This window comes from Salvelinus namaycush, unplaced genomic scaffold (genome assembly GCF_016432855.1).
Source record: "Salvelinus namaycush isolate Seneca unplaced genomic scaffold, SaNama_1.0 Scaffold986, whole genome shotgun sequence".
NCBI lineage: Eukaryota > Metazoa > Chordata > Actinopteri > Salmoniformes > Salmonidae > Salvelinus > Salvelinus namaycush.
This window is the reverse complement of record NW_024061737.1, coordinates 36,078-58,306: the sequence shown is the minus strand read 5'-3', so window position 1 is coordinate 58,306 and position 22,229 is coordinate 36,078. Positions and strand designations below refer to the sequence as shown.

The following is a 22,229-nucleotide window of genomic DNA, read 5'->3' as shown; positions in this document are numbered from 1 at the left end:
GCTCTATTCCTGCGTCTCAGGGCCTGTCGAGCCCCCCTCCACACACACACACAAACACTCTGCAGGGTAGGAATAGGATAGTGAATAGGGAACATGCTAGGTTGGCCTCAGATTGAGGGTAATTTTAGCAGGCTGACCCCTCCATGTCTCCCCTTCCTCTCCCTCTCTGTTCTGTTTTACATTAGAGCTGCCCAGGAACAACTGCTACTCCACCGCTAGGCATCATGGGAAGTTACAGCCCAAGTGTTCCACAATAACAGAGAGAGAGAGTCTTGAAAGAAAAGAAAGAGACAGAAAAAGAGAAAGGATAGGGAATGAAGGAAGGGAGAAAAGGAGAGCGTTAGAAAGAAAGGAAAATAAATACAATTATCCTTAACAAGGGAGATTAATGATTTACCTGTGAATAAATGATTAACCTGTGAAAGGAGCCTTGTTGTATCTTGAGGCAGCCCTGAGGCAGTATAGTAATGCTCTATAATGTTCATATCATTTTCCCAGGGTTTATACTTTATTGATTGTATCTGTATTCATTTTTTTCTTCTTAGATATTTAATTATCAGTTGTTGTCTCGAGAATAATTTGGAAAACGAGACGTTTTCTCTAGGACAACTTTTTGGAATTGATTTGAAGGTCTGAATTGTAGGGAGAGTAACAGCAGCAGCGGGGATATTGCCAGATTTGGGCAATTAAGATAGCATGCTAGCTGTTCTGGTAGACTTCCAGTCATTGCGCTAATGCTAGTTAGCAATGACTGGTGAATCTACAGGGCATTCAGAAAGTATTCACAGCCCTCAACTTTTTCCACATTTTGTTGTGTAACATCCTGAATTTAAAATGTGTTAATTTGAGATTTGGTGTCACTGATCTCCACACAATAAATACCCCATAACGTCAAAGTGGAGTTATGATTTTAGAAATGTTTACAAATTAATTCAAACTGAAAAGCTGAAATGTCTTGAGTCAATAAGTATTCAACTCTTTTGTTATGACAAGCCTAAATAAGTTCAAGAGTAAAAATGTGCTCAACAAGTCACATAATAAGTTGCATGGACTCACTCTGTGTGCAGTAATAGTGTTTAAATGACTACCCCATCTCTGTACCCCACACATACAATCAGGGGCGCGCCTTTGGTTTTAGAAGTGGGGGGACATAACTTGGGTTTTTTTAAATGTTTTTTTATCCATTCGGGTAAACACTCCAAACAGCCTACCTGACAGCTCAGAGGCGTCCACACGGTCCTAGAGCACACCGTTGCCTCCTTTTTGGATCACATTCCAATGATAAAACGGGGACAAAAATGCAATTTCAAAATGTGGAGGGGACATGTTCCCCCCGTCCCCAGTGAAAGATGCGCACCTGCATACAATTATATGTAAGGTCCCTCAGTCGAGCAGTGATTTTCAAGCACAGATTCAACCACAAAGACCAGGGAAGGAAACTGCTCAGGGATTTCACCATGAGGCCAATGGTGACTTTAAAACAGTTAAAGTGTTTAAAATGTCTGTAAAATGAGATAACGGAGGATGGATCAACAACATTGTAGTTACTCCACAATACTAACATAAATGATAGAGTGAAAAGAAGGAAGCCTGTACAGAATAGGCAGTAAGGCACTTAAAATAATACTGCAAAGAAATTGGCAAAGAAATAAACGTTTTGTCCTGAATACAAAGCGTTATGTTTGGAGCAAATCCAACACATCACTAAGTACCACTCTTCATATTTTTAAGCATGGTGGTGGCTGCATCATGTTATGGGTATGCTTGTCATCGGCAAGGACTAAGGAGTTTTTTAGGTTAAAAATTAATGGAATAGAGCTAAGCACCGGCAAAATCAAAGAGGAAAACTTGATTCAGTCTGTTTTCCAACAGACACTGGGAGACAAATTCACCTTTTAGCAGGACAACAACCTAAAACACAAGGCCAAATATACACTGGAGTCGCTTACCAAGATGACATTGAATGTTGCTAAGTGACCTAGTTACAGTTTTGACTTAAATCGGCTTGAAAATCTATGGCAAAACTTGAAAATATCTGTCTAGCAATGATCAAGAACCAACTTGATAATTTTTAAAGAATAATGGGCAAATATTGTAGAATCCAGGTGAGCAAAGCTCTTAGAGATTTACCCTGGAAGACTCAGACCTGTAATCACTGCCAAATGGGATTCTAACATGTATTAACTTAGGGGGTTGAATACTTACTTAGTGGTTTATTTTACATATATAGATTTTTTTGTTGTTGAATTTTCTTCCATTTTGTCATCACAGAGTATTTTGTGTAGATCATTGAAAAAGAAAAGAAAAGACAATTAAATCCATTTTAATCCCACTTTGTAACACAACAACATTTGGAAAAAGTCAAGGGTTGTGGATAGTTTCTGAAGGCACTGTACCTTCAACTTCCTTCAAACTGCATGCAGAGACATACCGATTGTACCCATGAGCTCATCTGACTCTGGGTAAGTAGAAAAAGGTCTTAATTGCCAATATCTCACATTACCCCTTTAAGTAGCTAAAGCAGCATGTCCCCATGTAGTTGTCTTTACTTTTCTCTCTTTCTCCACTGTATCAATTCCTCTTCTCCACTGATTAGGGTGAGGGATGAAATTGCTGACAGTTGCAGATCAGTGAATCGTTCGGTATAGATCTGTGAATCGTTCTATATAGATTATATGAATTGTTCGGTATGGATCAGTGAATCATTTGTATATAGGATATCCTGTAGCCAGCCTCATCAATGTGTGTTAGATCATCAGAGGGATCTTTCTGCTCTGATTGGTGAAACATCAGAACTCTAATTTCTCCACTAAAACCACTAATTAAAGAGAAGAGCAGATCTGCTCTGCCAGCTGGCACTGGGCTGGTTCCTCCCAGCAGTAGTGCATGCGTACCTCCATAGTGGCTGGTGATGCATCACTGCCAGTCATACTGCTTGGTTTGACTCTCTCTGTCTCTCTGTCTCTCTGTCTCTGTCATCACCACAGTGATATAACCCTCCTCAGGCCACTTTAACAGCCACATAGATACCATAGATCTAAGGCTGTGTGTATTCAGCCAGCTAACAGTATTAGACAGGGAGAGTAGATTTAGCCTGCAGTGTGTTGATTGTTCCATCCGATCCCCCCGCAGACATCCTCATTCTCATTGGACATCTGTGCTGCTCTAACGATGACATCTAATATTCCTTAGATCTAAAGATATAATATAATGCTCCATAGGTAAACTGCTGTGGTGTGTTAACCTATAGAGGCTGCTGTAGTTAGTATAATAGTTCATATAGGTGAACATGTATATAAGCCTAGTGAGGCATACATCCTGACTGGATCAATCAGATACTAATGGGCTGGCCAGACAGACACACCGGCTGCTGCCAGCTAGCTCTGCTCTGAAGCAGGTGGACCTTGGGCTAATTGAAAGCGTGTCAATACTGGTTTGTGTGTGTGGCCGTGTGTGCGTGCGTGTGCGCAAAGAGATGACGTGCTCATCAGTGGTACTCTGGGATACTCTGTTTGTGTGCACACTTTAGTGTGTGTGTGTGTGTCTCAGTGTGCTGCTGGCTAATCCATCCCCGTGTGTGCGTGTGTGTGTGTGTGTCTAGTGGTAAATTGTGTATATCCATTCAGACTGTCCACATGAATAATTTGTTTGTCTTATAAATATTTGACTGGACGTTCATTAATATGCACACACGCCGTCTCTAAAGGGCTGCTGCCACTCTCTCACACACACACACACACACACACACACACACACACACACACACACACACACACACACACACACACACACACACACACACACACTAGCTGAACAGGCCGTCCGAGGTACTGCTCATGTCATAAATGATCTCAACTTGAAACCACTAAACAGTCAGTCATGTGATCTACAATAGACCTGGGTACAATAGTCCCTGGTAAAACAGTTTACATGTAAAAGGGGTTCAGAGAGAGAGAATGAGAGAGAAATGGACTGTGTGTGTGTGTGTGTGTGAGAGATATAGAGAGCAATTACAGAAAATGACAGAGAAAAATATAATTTTCTTTGGCGATTTAGAATTAGTATTTCTGTATTTCATGAGTGATCGTCTCTGTGTTTCCAGGTAACATCTTGTTGGGTGAGAACCAGGCAGGAAGGAGTGGTCTCAGACCAAAAGCAGCAACAGTCATGGTTTGGAGAGCAGGCCTTCTGCTCAGCATACTGCTAGCTACAGCCACACACACCCTGTCTGCCAGCTTCCCAGAGGACAGTATACCCCTGGACATTGTCGATGCACACTGTGAGTACACACACGCTGCACGTACACACACACTCAGGTTAGTCTCACTCACAAGACAGCAGCATCATGTCTCAGTACAATTTCATTTCCAATCAACTTTTATGCTGCACCCTGTTGTCATGAATTATGTGTCCCATTGTCCTGCATGTATCAGTGAATAGTGTATTGATGGTGTACTATAAGGTCTTCATGGTAATGTAATGTGTATCAGTGAATAGTGTATTGATGGTGTACTATAAGGTCTTCATGGTAATGTAATGTGTATCAGTGAATAGTGTATTGATGGTGTACTATAAGGTCTTCGTGCTGACTGATCAGACATAGTATGCCCTGTATAAAATCAATTCTGTCCATCGTCAGCTCAGGCATTAACTAGATTCCCTTCCTCTGTGATGTACACAGGGAATACAAAGACTGCTGACCTGGCCTACCATAACTCTCTCTCTCTCTCTCTCTCTCTCTCTCTCTCTCTCTCTCTCTCTCTCTCTCTCTCTCTCTCTCTCTCTCTCTCTCTCTCTCTCTCTCTCTCTCTCTCTCTCTCTCTCACTCACAGTCTTGTATAACTAATCTTGTGGGGACGCACAATTCAGTCCCATTCAAAATCCTATTTTTCCCTAACACTAACCCAAAAACTAGCCCTTACCTTAACCCTAACTGTAACCTGAAAACCTAAACTAAACCTAGCTCCTAACCCTAAACCTTAACCCTAAATCCCCTAGAAATAGCATTTGACCTTGTGGGGACCAACAAAATGTCCCCAGTTGGTCACAATTCTGTTCGTTTACTATTCCTGAGTGGACTTCTGGTCCCCACAAGTATAGTTAAACATGTCCACACACACACACATACACCACCGTGCTGTATCAGCAGCCTGAATTACACTACTGAGAGATTTCTATAAAGCTGTAACACACAACATGTTTACGCTTAATCAATAACCTGATTGATAGTGTGTGGCCCTCAGAGCCAGTGTGTGTGTGTGTGTAGCACTCTGAAAGCTTAGATGTATGTGATCTCTAATTAACGTGTGTATGTGTGTTTCAGTCTCGCGGCAGTACCCAGTATTCCGAGGTCGTCCATCGGGGAACGAGTCACAGCACAGACTGGACTTCCAACTGATGACCAAGATACAGGATACGCTGTTCATCGCTGGCAGAGACCAGGTGTATCTTGTGAGTCTCCGAGAATCCTACAGGAATGAGATCATTCCCTACAGGGTAAGTCTGTCTGTCTTTGAGTCTGTCTGTCTGTCTAACCACAAGTTACTCACTGAGTTACACACAAGTCGTCTGTAGAAAAAACGATCTCATCAATCACATAATTAACAGGCTATAAATGAGAGTGGAAATGGTTCTTTCTATAAATAATGGGGCCAATGTGTGACATTGGGATCAACATTTCAAAGTGGTTTGAAACTAAAATAAAAATGTTTTTCACAGATGAAATAGATTGGATGCATACATGGGAATGTTTCTGTAGCCTATGTGGTTGACGCAGGGATACATAATACAGCCATGAATAACGGTAGCATTAATCTCACCATCCCTGGTTTAATAATGAGAAAGTGACCAAAAAACAGGTTCCCTTTTTAATGGAAGACTTTGTATGGGAAGCCAACAGATGTCTTCATAATAACTGCACATAGTTTTACCAACAGAGTACTGCAACATACCAACAGAGTACTGCAACATACCAACAGAGTACTGCAACATACCAACAGAGTACTGCAACATACCAACAGAGTACTGCAACATACCAACAGAGTACTGCAACAGCCTTCAATTGAATTCCATTGAAGCGGTGGGAAACTGTGGCCACATCTCTCACAAAAACGGATCAAAAATAAAATCACAGATAATTATAAGGGAGCAGGAGAACTTATAAATGGGCTACAATAATTAAAAATACTTTTCAAGCACCAAATTGAGGAAATGTCTGATTTTCAAGGTAGGCCTATTCCAGTTCTTGAATTTCTGAGCTCCAAATGTAATTTCAAGTAGGCTACTTCAAGCCCCTTGTATTGTTTAAAAATGAAGGTATAACATGGAGGGGGAAAACATTTATTTGTCACGTTATTTCATTACCAGATCATAATGTCAATAAGCCCACTAGGCTGTGTAATTTGTTGTCATTATATCCAGAATAATTCATAGGAAGAGCATTGGCGTTGCGCACAGCTGCACACAGTAGACTCCATGTTCAATCGGAGGCACAAAAACATATGAAAACATGAACTCATTACGTAAAAGTTTTCTCTGTTAAATCTAACGAGACCCTGCTGTAAAGCAGGCAGGCAACAACAGATGATCAGCATCAATTCACAAGGGATATTAGATCCATCGTGGATCCAGGAACAACTCTTCACCAGACACCAAAATATTATTTTGTCCAGCACTCGGGCTGTTGTTGCATCACATGCGCTATCACAACAGCTGTTCGTTCAGCACTTGACTGTCATTCAGAAGATTCCTTCCTGGATCAGATGATGATGTGTGAAAATATCACGGCGTAACTAATCAGCTGGACACCAAATACGCATCCAACAAGTATTAAGCATAATTATTGAAGAACCATGTTAATGACAGTATCAATTCAGGTTTTAAGTATCAAGGTAAGGTGACTCTTTCGGTTAGAAGCATTAACTTTTGCAATCACATACATTATTTTGGATTTGTGTGCCCATAAAAACAGTTTCCACCCCGTAACATAAGGAGACAAGAAATGATTACACTGCATTTCTGAGATCTCTATACAAAAAAAACTGTCCAACAGCTAGATCCAGGAATCTTACAGGGTTAAAGTTCAATGTCTAATTGAACTGATTACTGCTTAATACAGTATATGATATAACGATAACTTACACTGCCATAAATGCAAGGACAGAAAAGTAATTTTTTATGTAACACGATTTTGGACTAATCCGTCAGGACGCCAATCATGATAAAAGGTTAAACATAGGTTTTTAAATCAACTCGTGAATTTGATTGAATATAGCTATGATCCCCCATTACATCTTCATGTAATGACATGACATTTTTTTCGCAGATTGTTATCAATGACTTATCAACAGCTGTAAAAAGTTGTCCAGTGTGGGAAATCCCAAATGCTGAATTGTGTATGTTTGTGCTTGCCTGAATGAATGTGTGTGTGTGTGTGTGTGTGTGTGTGTGTGTGTGTGTGTGTGTGTGTGTGTGTGTGTGTGTGTGTGTGTGTGTGTGTGTGTGTGTGTGTGTGTTGATGTTTACAGAAGTTAACATGGAGGTCAGGCGAGGCAGACAGAAAGAACTGTGCCATGAAGGGGAAACACAGAGTAAGACTTTACTATACTTACTAATATACCATGTTTCTATAATTACTATACACTGCCTTTCTACTGACTACTATAGACTCTCTACTCTCGGCTTTACCTCTCACCTCATAATGTCTTATCATTATAGCTACTGGCTATACCTGCCATTATAGCTATTGGCTATAGCAACCATTATAGCTACTGGCTATACCTGCCATTATAGCTACTGGCTATAGCGATCAATATAGCTACTGGCTATAGCGACCATTATAGCTACTGGCTATAGCGACCATTATAGCTACTGGCTATACCTGCCATTATAGCTACTGGCTATAGCGACCATTATAGCTACTGGCTATACCTGCCATTATAGCTACTGGCTATACCTGCCATTATAGCTACTGGCTATAGCGACCATTATAGCTACTGGCTATACCTGCCTTTATAGCTACTGGCTATACCTGCCATTATAGCTACTGGCTATACCTGCCATTATAGCTACTGGCTATAGTGACCATTATAGCGACCATTATAGCTACTGGCTATAGCGACCATTATAGCTACTGGCTATACCTGCCATTATAGCTACTGGCTATACCTGATATTATAGCTACTGGCTATAGCGACCATTATAGCTACTGGCTATACCTGCCATTATAGCTACTGGCTATACCTGCCATTATAGCTACTGGCTATAGCGACCATCATAGCTACTGGCTATGGCGACCATTATAGCTACTGGCTATACCTGCCATTATAGCTACTGGCTATACCTGCCATTATAGCTACTGGCTATAGCGACCATTATAGCTACTGGCTATAGCGACCATTATAGCTACTGGCTATAGCGACCATTATAGCTACTGGCTATAGCGACCATTATAGCTACTGGCTATACCTGCCATTATAGCTACTGGCTATAGCGACCATTATAGCTACTGGCTATAGAGACCATTATAGCTACTGGCCATAGCGACCATTATAGTTACTGGCTATAGCGACCATTATAGCTACTGGCTAAGCGGTTTATAATATGATCTCCTCTCTCTCTCTCTCCCCTCCTCCAGGATGAGTGTCATAACTACATCAAGGTTCTGGTTCCCAGAAATGATGACCTGGTGTTCATCTGTGGAACAAACGGCTTCAACCCCATGTGCCGTTACTACAGGGTAAGACAACAGCAGGGTGTGTGAGAAACGTTCTCTCTCCCTCCTGCTCTGCCTCCATAAGCACCTATTGTTTACTATGCCGTCTGTGTCTTTGTTAACGGCGTGCATGTGTGTCTGTGTGTGTAGCTGGATAACCTGGAGTTTGACGGGGAGGAAATCAGCGGACTGGCACGATGCCCGTTTGACGCCAAGCAGACCAACGTCGCTCTGTTCGCTGGTATGACCACACACACACACACTGTGGCCATAGCAACTAGGGTTCATAAGTCAGTCTGCAAACAAACAGTTTGAACCAGGGTGTTAGATCTACATGTCCAGTATGACAGAATGGAATGTGTTTGTCTGACCTGTGTGTGTGTGTGTTGTTTCAGACGGGAAGCTGTACTCGGCGACGGTTGCTGACTTCCTGGCGAGCGACGCAGTGATCTACCGTAGTATGGGTGACGGCTCGGCCCTCAGGACTATCAAATACGACTCCAAATGGCTGAAAGGTAAACACAGCAGTGTGTGGTGACCGCAGACGCTGTCCATGTCCCTGTCCTGCGAAGACGTCCTGTAGCTCTGTTCTGTCACACTATCTAGGTCAACTCTTTTACACGCAGCTGTTACAGGAACACTGAAATATTCAGGATGGATGGAGAGAGAGAGAGAGAGAGAGAAGTGGGGAAGGAGGGAGAGGGGAGGAGAACAGAGAGAGACAGAGTTGAAGGGAGGACAGAGGTAGTTATGTATAGACAGAGGTAGAAGTAGAAAAAAGAGACGTGACAACACAAAACCTCTGTCCCCTCTCTCTTCCAGAGCCCCATTTCCTGCATGCAGTGGATTATGGGAACTATGTCTACTACTTCTACAGAGAGATCGCAGCAGAACACAACAACTTGGGCAAGGTAACACACACACACACACACACACACACACACACACACACACACACACACACACACACACACACACACACACACACACACACACACACACACACACACACACACACACACAGTTTACTAGACAACATTGTGTATTATAAATATTTATGTATTATAAATAGTAAACACTATATTACCAGACAACAGATAGTGTTGTAGAAAAGTGCTGAGTACAGCAGAATGTGTAAAGTGTAGTTTGGTAGTGACTAAAGGGTTTACTTTACATGTAAACCCTTTACCCATGGAGAGGATTCACACACACGCACACACACACACACACACACACACACACACACACACACACACACACACACACCCTTGGTGGTAATGGATGTTTTCTGCATGCTTTAGCCACCGCAGGCCTCATATTTACCCATGATGCATCATTCTGAGAATGGGCGGCCAGGCTGAAACCGCGGGCTGATAAATATTTTAGCGCTACTAATGCTGGGATGTGTGTTTGTGTGTGTTCCTGTGTGTGTATGTGTCGATGCTGATGGGCCTGGGATGACGCCTGGGCAGATGGAGCTTTGCACTGGTCAATTATAAAAGCTGTTTCTGCTGACTGCTTCACACGCTTCATTTAAACCACAAGAGCTCTAGCCCTAGTCCCCCACAGTCCAACACCCAGAGCTCTAGCCCTAGTCCCCCACAGTCCAACACCCAGAGCTCTAGCCCTAGTCCCCCACAGTCCAACACCCAGAGCTCTAGCCCTAGTCCCCCACAGTCCAACACCCAGAGCTCTAGCCCTAGTCCCCCACAGTCCAACACCCAGAGCTCTAGCCCTAGTCCCCCACAGTCCAACACCCAGAGCTCTAGCCCTAGTCCCCCACAGTCCAACACCCAGAGCTCTAGCCCTAGTCCCCCACAGTCCAACACCCAGAGCTCTAGCCCTAGTCCCCCACAGTCCAACACCCAGAGCTCTAGCCCTAGTCCCCCACAGTCCAACACCCAGAGCTCTAACCCTAGTCCCCCACAGTCCAACACCCAGAGCTCTAGCCCTAGTCCCCCACAGTCCAACACCCAGAGCTCTAGCCCTAGTCCCCCACAGTCCAACAACCAGAGCTCTAGCCCTAGTCCCCCACAGTCCAACACCCAGAGCTCTAGCCGTAGTCCCCCACAGTCCAACACCCAGAGCTCTAGCCCTAGGCCCCCACAGTCCAACACCCAGAGCTCTAGCCCTAGTCCCCCACAGTCCAACACCCAGAGCTCTAGCCCTTGTCCCCCACAGTCCAACACCCAGAGCTCTAGCCCTAGTCCCCCACAGCCAAACACCCAGAGTTCTATCCCTTGTCCCCCCACAGCCAAACACCCAGAACCCGCTCCCTAGTCCCCAACAGCCCAACACTCCAACACCCAGAGCCCTAGCCCTAGTCCCCCACAGGCCAACAGTCCAACACCCAGAGCTCTAGCCCAAAGATCTAGCCCAGTCCCTATCATATAGCCCCGTCCTATAGCCCAGTCCCGTCCTATACCCCAGTCCCTACCATATAGCCCCGTCCTATAGCCCAATTTCAGTCCTATAGCCCAATCCCTATCATATAGCCCCGTCTTATAGCACCATCCTGTAGCCCAGTCCTATAGCCCAGTCCCCATCATATAGCCTGTCCTATAGCCCAGTCCCAGTCCTATAGCCCAGTCCCTATCATATAGCCCAGTCCCTATCATATAGCCCCGTACTATAGCCCAATTCCAGTCCTATAGCCAGTCCCTATCATATAGCCCCGTCTTATAGCACCATCCTATAGCCCAGTCCTATAGCCTAGTCCCTATCAAATAGCCCGTCCTATAGCCCAGTCCCAGTCCTATAGCCCAGTCCCTATCATATAGCACTGTCCTATAGCCCCTATCATATAGCCCAGTCCCTATCATATAGCACCGTCCTATAGCCCGGTCCTATAGCCCAGCCCCTATCATATAGCACCGTCCTATAGCCCAGTCCTATAGCTCCTATCATATAGCCTAGCCCCTATCATATAGCCCAGTCCTATAGCCCAGTCCCTATCATATAGCCTAGCCCCTATCATATAGCCCAGTCCTATAGCCCAGTCCCTATCATATAGCCTAGCCCCTATCATATAGCCCAGTCCTATAGCCCAGCCCCTATCATATAGCCCAGTCCCTATCATATAGCCTAGCCCCTATCATATAGCCCAGTCCTATAGCTCCTATCATATAGCCTAGCCCCTATCATAAAGCCCAGTCCTATAGCCCAGTCCCTATCATATAGCCCAGTCCTATAGCCCAGCTCTGTTCTAGTTCAAGGTTAATCAGACTGAGTTAAGAGGTGTGTGTGAATCAGGTTTAGGGTTAAGAGGTGTGAGTGTGAGGCGTTTGTTCAGTCGGAGCTTCAAACAAATGTCCTCTCTGACACAGGGTCCTGGATAAGCATGTGTGTGCGCCCGCCGCGCGTGTGCTTGTGTATGCGTCAGTGTGCGTCACACTGTGAGGCCACAGGATGAGGCAGATGTCTTATTCAGAGGGTGGAAGTGTTTTAGTGATGCTGATTGCAGAGTCTCTCTCCCCCTGCTCCCCATTTCCTTTCCAGGCCGTCTACTCCAGAGTGGCTCGTATCTGTAAGAACGACGTAGGCGGGTCCCAGCGTGTGTTGGAGAAACACTGGACGTCCTTCGTCAAGGCCAGACTCAACTGTTCTGTTCCTGGAGAATCGTTCTTCTACTTCGATGTTCTACAGTCCATCACTGACATCATCAACATCAACGGAGTTCCTTCTGTGGTGGGAGTCTTCACTACACAGATGAACAGGTAAGGATGGACACACTGAGGCTGCATCCCAAATGGCACCCTATTCCCGTATAGTGAACCACTTTGACTAGAGCCCTATGGTCCCTAGTCAAAGTGGTTCACTATACGGGAATAGGGTGCCATTTGGGGTAGACTCTGTAATATTGGTGTAACATATGTGTTGTTATTGTGAATCTCTTGTTGTGTGTATTTTCTCCATATCTAGTTAATAGTAGTTGTGTAACAGTGTGTGGTTGTGTTCCTCTCTCTTCAGTATCCCAGGGTCTGCAGTGTGTATATTAGTAGCTATAGTTAATAGTAGTTGTGTAACAGTGTGTTCCTCTCTCTTCAGTATCCCAGGGTCTGCAGTGTGTATATTAGTAGCTATAGTTAATAGTAGTTGTGTAACAGTGTGTTCCTCTCTCTTCAGTATCCCAGGGTCTGCAGTGTGTATATTAGTAGCTATAGTTAATAGTAGTTGTGTAACAGTGTGTTCCTCTCTCTTCAGTATCCCAGGGTCTGCAGTGTGTATATTAGTAGCTATAGTTAATAGTAGTTGTGTAACAGTGTGTTCCTCTCTCTTCAGTATCACAGGGTCTGCAGTGCGTATATTAGTAGCTATAGTTAATAGTAGTTGTGTAACAGTGTGTTTCTCTCTCTTCAGTATCACAGGGTCTGCAGTGCGTATATTAGTAGCTATAGTTAATAGTAGTTGTGTAACAGTGTGTTCCTCTCTCTTCAGTATCCCAGGGTCTGCAGTGTGTATATTAGTAGCTATAGTTAATAGTAGTTGTGTAACAGTGTGTTCCTCTCTCTTCAGTATCCCAGGGTCTGCAGTGTGTATATTAGTAGCTATAGTTAATAGTAGTTGTGTAACAGTGTGTTCCTCTCTCTTCAGTATCACAGGGTCTGCAGTGCGTATATTAGTAGCTATAGTTAATAGTAGTTATGTAACAGTGTGTTCCTCTCTCTTCAGTATCACAGGGTCTGCAGTGTGTATATTAGTAGCTATAGTTAATAGTAGTTGTGTAACAGTGTGTTTCTCTCTCTTCAGTATCACAGGGTCTGCAGTGCGTATATTAGTAGCTATAGTTAATAGTAGTTGTGTAACAGTGTGTTCCTCTCTCTTCAGTATCCCAGGGTCTGCAGTGTGTATATTAGTAGCTATAGTTAATAGTAGTTGTGTAACAGTGTGTTCCTCTCTCTTCAGTATCCCAGGGTCTGCAGTGTGTATATTAGTAGCTATAGTTAATAGTAGTTGTGTAACAGTGTGTTCCTCTCTCTTCAGTATCCCATGGTCTGCAGTGTGTATATTAGTAGCTATAGTTAATAGTAGTTGTGTAACAGTGTGTTCCTCTCTCTTCAGTATCACAGGGTCTGCAGTGTGTATATTAGTAGCTATAGTTAATAGTAGTTGTGTAACAGTGTGTTCCTCTCTCTTCAGTATCCCAGGGTCTGCAGTGTGTATATTAGTAGCTATAGTTAATAGTAGTTGTGTAACAGTGTGTTCCTCTCTCTTCAGTATCCCAGGGTCTGCAGTGTGTATATTAGTAGCTATAGTTAATAGTAGTTGTGTAACAGTGTGTTCCTCTCTCTTCAGTATCCCAGGGTCTGCAGTGTGTATATTAGTAGCTATAGTTAATAGTAGTTGTGTAACAGTGTGTTCCTCTCTCTTCAGTATCCCAGGGTCTGCAGTGTGTATATTAGTAGCTATAGTTAATAGTAGTTGTGTAACAGTGTGTTCCTCTCTCTTCAGTATCCCAGGGTCTGCAGTGTGTATATTAGTAGCTATAGTTAATAGTAGTTGTGTAACAGTGTGTTCCTCTCTCTTCAGTATCCCAGGGTCTGCAGTGTGTGCGTTCTCCATGGATGACATAGAGAAGGTGTTCAGAGGACGATTTAAAGAACAGAAAACACCTGACTCTGTCTGGACCGCCTTCCCAGAGGAGAGACTGCCCAAACCCAGGTATGTACCTGTACCTTTTCCCTAACCCAAACCCAGGTATGTACCTGTTCCTTTACCCTAACCCAAACCCAGGTATGTACCTGTACCTTTTCCCTAACCCAAACCCAGGTATGTACCTGTACCTTTTCCCTAACCCAAACCCAGGTATGTACCTGTACCTTTTCCCTAACCCAAACCCAGGTATGTACCTGTACCTTTTCCCTAACCCAAACCCAGGTATGTACCTGTACCTTTTCCCTAACCCAAACCCAGGTATGTACCTGTTCCTTTACCCTAACCCAAACCCAGGTATGTACCTGATCCTTTACCCTAACCCAAACCCAGGTATGTACCTGATCCTTTACCCTAACCCAAACCCAGGTATGTACCTGTACCTTTTCCCTAACCTAAACCCAGGTATGTACCTGCACCTTTTCCCTAACCCAAACCCAGGTATGTACCTGTACCTTTTCCCTAACCCAAACCCAGGTATGTACCTGTTCCTTTACCCTAACCCAAACCCAGGTATGTACCTGATCCTTTACCCTAACCCAAACCCAGGTATGTACCTGATCCTTTACCCTAACCCAAACCCAGGTATGTACCTGTACCTTTTCCCTAACCCAAACCCAGGTATGTACCTGCACCTTTTCCCTAACCCAAACCCAGGTATGTACCTGCACCTTTTCCATAACCCAAACCCAGGTATGTACCTGTACCTTTTCCCTAACCCAAACCCAGGTATGTGCCTGTACCTTTTCCCTAACCCAAACCCAGCTATGTACCTGTACCTTTTCCCTAACCCAAACCCAGGTATGTACCTGTACCTTTTCCCTAACCCAAACCCAGGTATGTACCTGTTCCTTTGCACTAACCCAGGTATGAACATGTACCTTTACCCTAACCCAGGTACTATACCTACAGTATGTCAGTCTCTAATCCTGACCCAAGCCCATGTACTATACCTACAGTATGTCAGTGTCTAACCCTGACCCAAGCCCATGTACTATACCTACAGTATGTCAGTCTCTAACCCTGACCCAAGCCCAGGTACTATACCTACAGTATGTCAGTCTCTAACCCTGACCCAAGCCCAGGTACTATAGCTACAGTATGTCAGTCTCTAACCCTGACCCAAGCCCAGGTACTATACCTACAGTATGTCAGTCTCTAACCCTGACCCAAGCCCAGGTACTATACCTACAGTATGTCAGTCTCTAACCCTGACCAAAGCCCAGGTACTATACCTACAGTATGTCAGTCTCTAACCCTGACCCAAGCCCAGGTACTATACCTACAGTATGTCAGTCTCTAACCCTGACCCAAGCCCAGGTACTATAGCTACAGTATGTCAGTCTCTAACCCTGACCCAAGCCCAGGTACTATACCTACAGTATGTCAGTCTCTAACCCTGACCCAAGCCCAGGTACTATACCTACAGTATGTCAGTCTCTAACCCTGACCCAAGCCCAGGTACTATACCTACAGTATGTCAGTCTCTAACCCTGACCCAAGCCCAGGTACTATACCTACAGTATGTCAGTCTCTAACCCTGACCCAAGCCCAGGTACTATACCTACAGTATGTCAGTCTCTAACCCTGACCCAAGCCCAGGTACTATACCTACAGTATGTCAGTCTCTAACCCTGACCCAAGCCCAGGTACTATACCTACAGTATGTCAGTCTCTAACCCTGACCCAAGCCCAGTATGTCTCAGTAAGTGTATGTCAGTCTGCACAACAACAGGTACATGACCCTCCCTTCAGTTTATGATGCAGGGCAGGACTGTATTGTCACTATGACCTTGAGTTTTGGTCTCATTGAGATAAACCCTCTTTAACAAGAGAGACATGGTCTATGACCACACGCATGTACACACACACACACACACACACACACACACACACACACACACACACACACACACACACACACACACACACACACACACACACACACACACACACACACACACACACACACACACACACACACACACACACACACACACACACACACACACACACACACATATAGCTGGTGGTTATTAGCAGTAAATAATTAATCTGGATAATTAGACGCGTTGCATATTTAACCTGTATTCACACACATGTAGCTCAGCTCTCTGGCCCCACACAAAGTCCACAGAGCTGCTGATTATGGTGGTAAATAATTCACATTCTAATCCTCTGTTATGACTTCATGTTTACGGTGATACAGCAGCACGTCTCTTTGTTGTCCTGACAGGCATCTGCTCCTCTCTCATACCCTAACCCCTCTCCTCAGTTCAATTCAATAGAGTCAACATTATTAGTCCCTACAGGGTGATGGTAGCTGGGCTCATGTGTGACCTGTGTTGACCTTTGACCCCTCTCTGACCCCTATGACTCCAGGCCAGGCTGCTGTTCGGGTCATGGCCAGGCTGAGTCCTATAAGACCTCTATAGAGTTCCCTGATGAGACCCTCCTCTTCATCAAGTCTCACCCCCTCATGGACGCCTCCGTGCCTAACATAGGAGACGAGCCCTGGTTCACCAAGACACGCGTCAGGTAAGAACACACAGACAAACACACACACATGCACACATGTGTTGCTTGTGGGATCTAAATTCCCGGGTAACAATCAACAAAACCCAAAATCAAAATGCACATTTGTAGATTGCACGGAGGGCCTTTAAAAACTGGCTTGATAATTCCTACTGAAGTCTGACTGTCCTCCTGTCTTGTCCCTGTCTCTCTAGGTACAGGCTGACAGCCTTGGCGGTGGACAACGCGGCTGGTCCACATGGTAACTACACGGTGCTGTTCATTGGTTCAGAGGCGGGCGTGGTGCTGAAGGTTCTAGCCAAGACTTCCCCTCTGTCCCTAAACGACAGCATCCTATTGGAGGAGATCGACCTGTTCAACAGAGCCAAGTACGGAACACTCACTACACGTCTCTCACTGTCTCTCTCTCTTAGTCTCTCTCTTACTCTCTTTGCGTCTCTCTCTTAGTCTCTGTCTCTCACTGTCTTTCTCTTTTTTTGGTCTCTTATCTCTCACTCTGTGTTTTTCTCTTTCTCTCTGTGTGTCTCTCACTGTCTGTCTCTCCTCTCTCTTCCTCTCTCTCTCTCTCTCGCACTCTCCTCTCTCTTCCTCTGTCTCTCTCTCTCCTCTGTCTTTCCCTGTCTCTCTCTCTTTCATCTGTCTTCCTCTGTCTCTCTCTCTTTCCTCTGTCTTCCTCTGTCTCTGTTTCTCTCCTGTCTTCCTCTGTCTTCCTCTGTCTCTCACTCTCCTCTGTCTTCCTCTCAGTCTCTCGTTCTCTCCTGTCAGTAAGGGTATCAGGGCTAAACAGTGCCACTGTGATTACATCTGGAGAGTGAAACCGTAGACATGCCTTTCTGATAAACAACTGATCAAGTAACCTGTAATCTGATTTATGACTCTCCTCTCTGTCTCCCCCCTCCACCACCCTTCCTTTCTCTCTCTCCCCTACTCCCTCTCCTCTCCCAACCCCTCTCTTCCCTCTCTTTTCTCCTCTCTGTCTCCCCCCTCCACCACCCTTCCTTTCTCTCTCTCCCCTACTCCCTCTCCTCTCCCAACCCCTCTCTTCCCTCTCTTTTCTTCTCTCTGTCTCCCAGGTGTCTGTCTAACAATGAGGATGACAGGCATATTTTGTCGCTCCATGTTGACAGAGACACACACAGTGTGTATGTAGCTTTCTCTAGCTGTGTGGTTCGCATGCCTCTCAGCCGCTGTGAGCGACACACTAACTGCCACAAGTGAGTCCCCACACTGACACACACGAGCGTGCACTCCAACTCAGACACATACAGACACAGACACACACATACAGACAGACAGACAGACAGACAGACAGACAGACAGACAGACAGACAGACAGACAGACAGACAGACAGACAGACAGACAGACAGACAGACAGACACACACACACACACACACACACACACAACACACACACACACACACACACACACACACACACACACACACACACACACACACACGGACACGGACACGGACACATACACACACATTCAGAAACAAGCGCACACTCCAGTCCAAGGTTACTTTATGCTGTACCTGGTCACAGGTTTGTGTGTTTATTGATGTGTTTTTCTCTATCTACATGTCATAAACACTGAGAACCTGTAGCACACGGGTTAATATACAGCCAGACAGAGGTTAACTGGTGCTGCCTATTTAACCCTGTATGGTGAACTGTATATTTACAGATATGTGTTAACCCTGTGTTGTGTTTCTCCCCTAGGTCTTGTATAGCGTCCAGGGACCCCTACTGTGGCTGGATGCCTCATGGAGCCTGTGAGAGGATCCTGCCTGGAGTTCTGTGAGTACCAAGTATTACAATACTAAATAGTATGCATACTCAGGGCCGTAAAGTGTGACCAATTTGTTCTCATATGCAACAAAATATTTTGCTGTGCGACCTGGAGTTTTTAATTTGGGAGCACCAGTGCGACCCAGATCTGACCCAGATCTGACCCATATTACTGAAGCAACATTTTTTTCTTCCGGTCACGGATTGGTGGGACACATTTTACATTTATTTCATAAACCGTGTCGTGGGCCTTTCTACAACTATTCGCAGGCCGCATTTGTTTTACACCTTGTTCAGTCATGTTTGTTAGCTCATTAGCTAGCTAGCAAACAACCTGGTAACTTTACCAGTATATCCAAACCTTTGGAGGCACAGAAAGAAAGGAAAGTGTATAGCTTCTTCGGGAGATCAATGATCAATTAATGAATGGAACAATGAATGGCACAAGCATTTCGCTACACCCGCAATAACATCTGCTAAATATGCGTATGTGACCAATAAAATTGTATTTGATTTGAATGAGAGATGTCCTGCATGGCTTCATCACAAATGCTCTTAAAGAGACAGTGTACAATTTTCAATGTAATGCATCTCAATAGGAAAATAGTGCTTTTACATAATGTAGAAACCGTATATTCCACAAAATTACTTTTTCATTTCAATGACAGGTGTCTGTATCAACATTGTAGGTTTTTATAATAAACACTTGTATTTACAGGGTTCCATGTGAGTTTTTAGGGCACAACATGAGCAGCTAGACTTCATATAGACTATATCTCAATCCATTTAAAAAATCAGATTTTCTGGTGCTCCTAACTTTTTTAAAGGCGGGAGGACCAGTGCTACCAATGAAAAATGTACATTTAGAGCCCTGTGAGTATTAAATATTACAATACTACCACAGTACTAAGCTACGGTACATACTACAGAGTTCAGGAAAAAAATGAATAACGGAAGGAATTGTTGGTTAGAGAGGTTTGGTTCTCTGCTCTAATTTCTCTCTCCTCCCTCTCTTTCAGGTCTGGTTATGAGCAGGATGTAGAGTTTGGGAACACGGTTCAGCTGGGAGACTGCCATGGTGAGCCCCTCCCATTCATACCAACCCATCTCTTTCTCGCTCTCTCTCACTATCACACACCATCAGTCTGCACAACCAACCAGTAACACACGTCCAGTAACACCAGTAACCACACCATACCAACACACCAACCAGTAACACCCTACCAGTAACACCAGTAACCACACCATACCAACACACCAATCAGTAACCCTCCCTACATGGTTCTATGTTCAGTATTAACATACACCTCTACTATAGATCCACATATTGTACACACCCAGGCCACCTGTAACTAATGCTACCTACTTGGAGGGAAGAAACAGACGCGCTCTACCAGTAGCAGTACTAAGACAGCGTTGCTATAGGAGACACACCAGGCTGAACCATAGAACTAGAACAGGGGATAGAGGCCATGCTGTCTCTCCTCAGGTCTAGAGACAGACAAGACCTGGAGCAATAGGCCTACTCAGACAACCTGTCCTTTAGCTTTTTATCATTTGATTAAAAATAACTACACTCTTAGTTATCAGGGCCTTTTTTTGTTTTGGGACTCTACTTTTGGGTTCCTTTATACTGATTTCTTGTTCCTTTAATTGTTTTAGTGTTTTTGGCCACTACATCAGCGACAGATTACAAATCATTTGGTGACCCGACCTCTGGTTAGTTGGATCTTTTATTCCGCTGGTTTCTTTCTTTCCTTGAGCTCCGAGCCCCTCTCTCCTTCCATCCTTCCTTCAACGCTGCTCACCCTTCATCTTTTTTAACAAACCTCCTCTTCTTCAACACCTTTTTATCTTCTTCAGCATCTCAACAAACAACATCATCACCGGGTCACGTCAGAAATCTCCATCTCACCGCTACACTGACTCATTTCCTCACTTCATCTTCCTCACGCACTTCCTCTTTACTTCCTGTTTACTTCCTGCATGCTCACTCGGCGCCCCTCCCTCCTCTGACGTCATCACTGCTATGGAATCATCGCTGCTGTGTACCAAAGACCGTCCTCAGACAACTCTCACCCTTTTCCCCTTTCAAACTGTATCCTGTCTGAACAAAATGAATCTTACAACTGTATTTCTATTACTGGTAATGATAAATAAAATAGCTCTTGAATCAGAAAATTTATTATTTTTTCAAACAGCATTATCATAAAACATACAACCTATTATGTTATGTAAACTAACCCATATGTGCGTACACATACCAACCCTTGCCTACTAACCAGGATGTAAGCTAACAACCTGCTGGCCTCATGTCTACGCACCGTGTTAACAGTTTGTTTGTCACCACAGACATGGAGTTGTCATCTACGTCATTCACAGACCAGCCCAGTGGGCCCATACACCCCCCAGTACCCCCAGTACTCACCCCCACCCTGAGCCCCCATCCTGGGCTTGGTCCCGGGGAAAGGCCTGGGTTGGGGCCTGGGGCTGGTTCTCCAGACCTGTATGGCTCAGGGTTTGTGCAGCAGGATGACCCGGCCACCTCCCATTCACTAGAGTCACTCCCAGGGGGCCTAGAGGGTAAGGCCTAGCAGGGAGAGACAGAACTGCTGCTACCACACTGTATGGAACCCTGACTGTCCCATAGCTGCTACAGCACACACACAGTACCAGTCAAAAGTCTGGACACACACAATCATTCAAGGGTTTTTCTTTATTTTTACTATTTTCTACATTGTAGAATAATAGTGAAGATTTCAAAACTATGAAATAACACATATGAATCATGTAGTAACCAAAAAAGTGTTAAACAAATCAAAATACATTATTATCGTTATATTTTAGATTCTTCGAAGTAGCCACCCTTTGCCTTGATGACAGCTTTGCACACTCTTGGCATTCTCTCAACCAGCTTCATGAGGAACCTGTTGGTTGCTTTTCCATCACTCTGCGGTCCAACTCATTCAAAACCATCTCAACTGGGTTGAGGTCGGGTGATTGTGGAGGGCAGGTCATCTGATGCAGCACTCCACCACTCTCCTTGTTCAAATAGACTTACACAGCCTGGAGGTTTGTTTTGGGTTATTGATCTGTTGATAAACAAATGATAGTCCCAATAAGCGCAAACCAGATGGGATGGCGTATCACTGCAGAATGCTGTGGGAGCCTTAAGTTCTAAATAAATCACAGACAGTGTCACCAGCAAAGCACCATCACACACACCCACGGTGGGAACCACACATGCGGAGATCATCCGTTCACCTACTCTGCGTCTCAAAGACACCGCGGTTGGAACCAAAAATCTCAAATTTAGACTCATCAGACCAACGGACAGATTTCCACCGGTCTAATGTCCATTGCTCATGTTTCTTGTCCCAAGCAAGTCTCTTCTTCTTATTGGTGTCCTTTAGTAGTGGTTTCTTTGCACCAATTCGACCATGGAGGCCTGATTCACACAGTCTCCTCTGAACAGTTGATGTTGAGATGTGTCTGTTACTTAAACTCTGTGAAGCATTTATTTGGACTGCAGTCTG

The 22,229-nt window shown here is 44.5% G+C and overlaps 1 protein-coding gene across 1 annotated transcript in view; it reads left to right on the top strand.

Moving 5' to 3' along the window:
- Positions 1-22,229, top strand: part of LOC120043647 (semaphorin-6D-like) — a 48,488-nt gene that overhangs the window by 7,064 nt on the left and 19,195 nt on the right. The window contains exons 2-17 of the mRNA XM_038988199.1: positions 4,103-4,279; positions 5,324-5,496; positions 7,527-7,589; positions 8,636-8,737; positions 8,864-8,954; positions 9,109-9,228; positions 9,536-9,624; positions 12,212-12,429; positions 14,243-14,374; positions 16,748-16,903; positions 17,095-17,268; positions 17,974-18,114; positions 18,625-18,702; positions 19,713-19,771; positions 20,356-20,412; positions 21,046-21,276. Of these exons, the coding sequence (XP_038844127.1) occupies positions 4,168-4,279; positions 5,324-5,496; positions 7,527-7,589; positions 8,636-8,737; positions 8,864-8,954; positions 9,109-9,228; positions 9,536-9,624; positions 12,212-12,429; positions 14,243-14,374; positions 16,748-16,903; positions 17,095-17,268; positions 17,974-18,114; positions 18,625-18,702; positions 19,713-19,771; positions 20,356-20,412; positions 21,046-21,276 (1,996 nt within the window). The 5' untranslated portion in view covers positions 4,103-4,167. The remainder of the gene's footprint in view (positions 1-4,102; positions 4,280-5,323; positions 5,497-7,526; positions 7,590-8,635; positions 8,738-8,863; positions 8,955-9,108; positions 9,229-9,535; positions 9,625-12,211; positions 12,430-14,242; positions 14,375-16,747; positions 16,904-17,094; positions 17,269-17,973; positions 18,115-18,624; positions 18,703-19,712; positions 19,772-20,355; positions 20,413-21,045; positions 21,277-22,229) is intronic.